Below are 6,116 nucleotides of genomic sequence, written 5' to 3'. Positions count from 1 at the left end.
TAGGGGCATTTTGACTGTTTTCCTCACTTTACTTGTTAAAAAAAACATATCCTCAGTCTCTTTTTCACCTGTTAAATGTTTAACCTAGTTTTATCATTCTACTCCTATTGTGAGGACTATTTGTGTTGAGTTCCCTCATTTCTGTTGTGGTGCCCGAGAGGCTGTGAGGCTAATGATTGATAGAAGTTGAGAACCTAATGGTAAGGACATTTTTGATATACATGATGGATCGGGTTGCACGCCACAGCGATATCTATGTAGAACGGGCTGCACGTCGTAGCGATATATATATATATATATATATATATATATATATATATATATATATATATTTGATCGGGTTACACGCCGCAGTGATATGACGCTTGGGCTGTAGGAGCCCTTCCGGAGTCCGCACACCCCCAGTGAGCGTAGTCGACTATAAATATATGGATCGGGCTGCACGCCGATGCGGTTACTATAATTTCTATTGTTATGATATTAGATGAGCCGAGTACTGAGAGTGAGTACTTAGTGACGAGAGCTGAGTCACGAGTGACTGAGAGACTGCCCGAGGGGGCATATTCTAAGTGATTCCTTGCCCGAGGGCCTTGTTATGATGTTTCTACTGTTTTCACTCTTCTTATAAATAAGCCTCTGTTGGATATATTGTCAAGTAACTGATTTCAAAGTTTTAAACGGAAAATGATAAATTTATAACAGAACTGATTTGAAAGTTATATGTTTTGAACTGCTCGTCACTGCTTTCAGTCCATTATTTACTTTAGTTACTTACTGAGTTGACGTGCTCACGTTACTCCCTGCACCTTGTGTGCAGATCCAGGTGCCCGGGCGGCCGAGTGAGCTTTCAGCTGTTTTCCAGCATTTGCTAGAGATTTTGAGGTAGTTGCATGGCGTCCGCATCCCTGATTTCTCCCTTCTATATTATTACTTTTCCGTATTTCTAGACTATTTATGTAGTAGGCTGTTTAGACTTGTATTAGAGGCTCTAGACTCGTGACACCAGATTGTTGGGGTTGTGTAGTATTTCTTGTTTCGATTTTCCGCATATTTCTGTCATTATGATACTTATAAAGAATTCTGCATTTAAAACTTGTGCTAGAAAGGCTTTATGCTAATAGCAAATGGGTTGTGGTTATGGTTTCTGTCGGCTTGCCTAGTAATGTGATAGGCACCATCATGACCGGTAGTTGGGGTCGTGACACATATCTCTTATCCCAATCCTCTATTTGAGCCTCTAGCTAGGCCAAGTATGTCTGGTCGATCTTGCTACTATCATCCCACTCGTAATGTGTGGAATGCCAACTAGGCAGAATAAGTATAAGGTAGCATCGACCAAACTATCGAAGGACTCGCTCGGTGTTATATTGCTCGACTATATGGAGACATATAAGTGGGACTGAAGACATCCAGATAGCTAGACTGCGGGAGCAATAATCTGGCAATCGAGCGCTGAGATCGTCATTGTATGGACTCCATATGAACTATTTATTAAACACAAGAATCGTGAGTAAACGCAAGACATATCAAGAATTATCAAACAAACTTAGTCATATATTTACATAGTGTCTTCAAGTAAATCCAACAAATCCCTATAATAAGGGAGATATGTCGAGCCTCGACCTCGCGGGCGCAGACCCGCCTATCTACCCACCTCCTAGCAAGTTGTAGAAATGCTGGAGGTGGTGCATCTGGAGCTATTGGTGGGAGAGGTGTCTGGATTTGCGCTAACCGCTCCCAGGCCCAAACTTATTATTGATTGTGGACGTAAAATTTAAGTCATTTTGTACTATCTATGTTATAATCATGAAAGAATTGATAATGTTATCACCTGTAGCGGTGGTATAAAATTGGCGACGTCTCTCACGGTACCCATGGACGACCGGCACAACTGCCTATAAAGGTAGGCTAGAACATATCCACCCTGGTTGTAAGTAGGTAATTCATCTAGCCGCTCCAGATGATCTAGAAATCGCAAGCTAATGAGTTTTCCCGGAGTGTTCAGGAACAGAATACCACCAAACATCATCAGCAGCAATAGCCTCGTCTGTTGCTCGATAGCCTCTGCCAGTGAGTCATCAGTAATCTCTGCGTACAGTGCCACCAGATGTTGCCTAACGGGCGACAACTACAATCGACCGGCACCACTCATAGCAGTTGGCTCCGCGGGATGGAAACCTGTGAGCCACTGCAACATATGTAGATAGTCCTCTCTCGTATAATCCCTAAGATCTTGCGGGTAGCTGATAGCCATACCATCAACGGGCAACCTGAATAGAACCTCTACGTCCTTTAGTGTGATGGTAGCCTCGCCAATAGGTAGATGAAATGTGTGAGTCTCCAGTCGCCACCGCTCTATCATATCCGTGATCAGAGGCCTGTCGAACTACAACTGACCGATCTCTATAATCTGGTAAAACCCCATCTGCTCAAGGCGTGTAACTATACGAGTGGTCCCTAATGAAGTCCCAAAGACCGTTTATACATTTAGGGTGGAAGGTCTAGGACAGCAATTGTCCATCCCATATGTATGAAGACCTACGACCACTCTGGGCAACAGTAGCTCTTAAACAGCAGGTCCAGGATGCACAGGGAAGTATCCATGACGATGTCTGTAAATTGAATAATATTAATTAAAGTATTTTTCTCTTTAATTATTTAACATCTTTAAATATATTATGATATTTTTTATATTAATATTTAATCGATAAATTTTCAATATTATCACTTCGGGTGATAAATAAAATAATTATTTATATGTTTGTTTCTTCGATTTTTTGACTAAAATTTGGTAGGTTTATGTTTATATTTCTTAACTAATCACGATATTTTTAATAATTATTCATATAAAAATACTAAAAAGTTAATACTAAATAATACTATTCAATGTATTTCATTCGTAACGATTTGTTTGTTAACTTTTATATTTTACATATAAATTCGACAACGTCTCTTTTGTACTGTCAACTAATTATTTTATGATTCATATCTAATATTTTATCATCGTACAATAATACATATAATAAATACTTAATAATTGATAAACATTTGATCCATAATTGAGTACTCTAACCGGGTTAATTGATGAGGGCGCGTAATTTTTATTATACACTAAAGAATCCTAAAGAGCACTAAATTCACAGTACTAAATGACCATAAACAACATCAACTAACATATATTAAAATTTATTATCAGCTCTACTAGGTTAAACGGAACTACATAACAGTAAAAGGCACAACATAACACTAGAGGGCACTAAACAATAATTTAGTCACATATTATTATGTGTACAACAATAAAGTCACATATAACACTAATTATTCAATCAAAAATAATATACAATATTCATAATTTTGCACATAAATTTAATAAACACTTAATAATTGATTAACATTTGATCCATAATTGAGTACTCTAACCGGGTTAGTTGATGAGGGCACGTAGTTTTTATTATACACTAAAGAATACCAAAGAGAACTAAAGTTCCAGTACTCTAAATGGCCATAAACAACATCAACTAAAATATATTAAAATTTATTATCAGTTCTACTAAGCTAAACGATACTACATAATAATAGAAGGCACAACATAACATTAAAGGGCACTAAACAATAATAAAATTACATATTATTATAGGTACAACAATAAAGTCACATATAATACTAATTATTCAACCAAAAAATAATATACAATTTTTCATAATTTTTTGCACATAAATAAACTAATCCGGATAAACAATAAAAAATAAATATATCAAAAAACGATCACGAAAAGCATACAATACAGTAAAAGCAACTAATTAGACAATTATATGAATGAGTTATACTACAAAAGTGATTCGGAATACCTCTTTTTAGAGTTTTTTGAATTGAAAAAGAATGAAGATTTGACCACCGAAACAGGCAATAAAAGAGCTTCACTACACGACAACACCTTAGATCGGGTATTAGCTCGCTAGAATAATGACGGGACACAATTTCTGAGGGACGGGTGGGCTCTAATGGAGCTTTAAGCTTTAAAAATGAGGGGGGACCGTTTTTGGGCTTTTGTCTCGAAAAAGAAGACTAGCCGTTTTTAATACATGTATAGCACATATATTTGATGCGCCATATCTATCTGTCTTTTCAACTTTAGGTATAGCGCATCTAATATATGCGTTATACTTGTACTTTGGTTACCTTTTTAAAATCAGGTATAGCGCATATATTACATGCGCTATACCTTAACGGACAAACGTGTCGTTAAGGCATAGCGCATGTAAATGCGCTATACATAAAAATGTTACCATTTTTTCACCTATTTTTATACTTTGAGTCCAAAAAAATAATACTTTGGTTCTGGACTCTCTACACAGTGATGACTGCTTCATCTTTTGATTTGACTGTACTATGAAGAGGACAAATTATACAGTATTTTGCAAAGTGGCACATATACGTTTATTAATCGGCCTTTGATTCTAAAACAATAGGATCCTGATTTCAGGATTAGCAATGAATCTATTCATTTAGGTTGTCTTCCCTAGCTTTTCCAATTCAAAACTGGATTGCTGAAAATTTTGGGAGGATAGCAGATTCCTTAGGTAAACCTATTTGTACTGATAAACTTACAGCTCAGGGGAATAAAGTCTCATACGCTCGAATGCTAATTGTGATAGAGGCTATATATATATATATATATATATATATATATAGCCATTATAGAGGAGCCTAATTGAAGTGTAGGATGCAAATGATTGACTATGAATAGAAGCTTATTTATTGCGGCTAAAGTTGTAAGGCTAATGTTCTAGTTGATCCAATTCAAAAACCAAAGGAGAAACATAAATGTTTACCCATAAAACGATAAAGTCTAATTTACATGCGGTTTATAGACAAGTGAATTAAGTTGATCCAGAAATAAAAGATGAATTAGATAAAAATATAATATTTAGCCTTGAAATGGAGATAAAATGGCAAAAATAGTAGTTCCGGGTGCAGGGTTTCCAAGCACAACAGCAATGAAATCAAGAAACAAAAAGATAAAACTATATTCTTTCAACAGAGTGTAGCGTACAGTTTTCCAAAAAAATTGTGTCATTTACAATGATAATAGAGCTCACTATTTATAGTTGCACCTAGGGAACAAGGTCCTAGGATCAAGCCCCTCTTTGATGTCAATTATGAGGGTCATTGAAGAATGTGTAATGGCAGACATGAAAGCCATTTTCTTTTGCAACGCACAGTGTACTAAATGATGTAGAATATTCTTCATTAAATGCTACCGGGTGACAGGCACTTATTTCATCTTTATAAGTATCATTCTTTCTGGTAACAGACAAAATCGTTGTCTTCGGTTTCATCCATCCTCTATCTTCGACTCCACATGTCACTTTCTCATGCGACCATTTAATATAACATATTTTTACACCATACAGATAGTCCCCCTCCTTTCTGGTGGCATAACTTTGTGTCTCGGGAAGTTGGTAGAAACATTCTTTATGGCGGGAAATTTACTAAATCCCTCTGAAAGATTTCAGACGGTTGATTAGATGCACGTCTCTCTGCATTTAATGCCCCGAACATGCGTCATACCATGATTTAGCATAACTTTTGCCGACTATCGAGGTAATATGACCACGACTTTAGCCGCATATACCTTCACTTATACGCATCAACTTCCTTCATTTACACATCATAATACTCTAAATTTTCTAAGACTTTTTTTACTCAACTCATCCTTCGACTTTAACATTCTTTATCTTCTTTATTTGAGAGAAAAACCTTCCCTCCAATAAAAAAATGGCTTCTTCTTCAAGAAAACCTATTTCTTCATAGAACAAAGGCAAAGTTGATGATGTTTCTCCCCCTACGGTGAGTACCATCATCCCAAAGAACCTGATTACCACCAAAGATTTTGAAGAGATGTTTCCTTCTTCTAACCCCCGTACATAGGTCGTTGGTAGATACCCTTCTTCAATCTGTCCTTCCAGTATTCCTGTTGTGAAGGAAGATTGTCATTGTCAGGATTTAGACATTATCGCTCCCGATCTGGCGGAGCGAATAACCATCCCCAAGAAGGGTTTCACATATTTTTATGCGCATCCTTTTACTTTGAGTCCATTCTCTTTGAGTGGGGA

The 6,116-nt window shown here is 36.6% G+C and overlaps 1 protein-coding gene across 1 annotated transcript; it reads right to left on the bottom strand.

Annotated features, from left to right (window-relative positions):
- Positions 1-1,340: 1,340 nt before the first annotated feature.
- LOC109236378 (serine/threonine-protein phosphatase 7 long form homolog) lies at positions 1,341-2,362 on the bottom strand. Its single transcript, XM_019402552.1, has 4 exons — positions 2,179-2,362; positions 1,832-2,088; positions 1,639-1,716; positions 1,341-1,484 (listed from the first exon to the last, which is right to left on the bottom strand). Exons 1-4 carry the CDS (start codon positions 2,360-2,362, stop codon positions 1,341-1,343), a joined length of 663 nt encoding a protein of 220 aa, XP_019258097.1.
- Between the last annotated feature and the right edge of the window lie 3,754 nt (positions 2,363-6,116).

This window comes from Nicotiana attenuata, unplaced genomic scaffold, assembly GCF_001879085.1.
Source record: "Nicotiana attenuata strain UT unplaced genomic scaffold, NIATTr2, whole genome shotgun sequence".
NCBI classification, from domain to species: domain Eukaryota; kingdom Viridiplantae; phylum Streptophyta; class Magnoliopsida; order Solanales; family Solanaceae; genus Nicotiana; species Nicotiana attenuata.
This window is presented reverse-complemented; position numbering and strand designations above follow the sequence as displayed.

What these genes read in the sequence shown, in the direction of transcription:
- LOC109236378 (XM_019402552.1), bottom strand. Translation starts at nt 2,362, where the DNA reads ATGATAGAGCGGTGGCGACTGGAGACTCACACATTTCATCTACCTATT. An exon ending in ATTTTATACCACCGCTACAG is followed by an intron (nt 1,717 to 1,831) that starts GTGATAACATTA and finishes GCGCAAATCCAG; the next exon opens with ACACCTCTCCCACCAATAGC. An exon ending in GGAGGTGGGTAGATAGGCGG is followed by an intron (nt 1,485 to 1,638) that starts GTCTGCGCCCGC and finishes TTTAATAAATAG; the next exon opens with TTCATATGGAGTCCATACAA.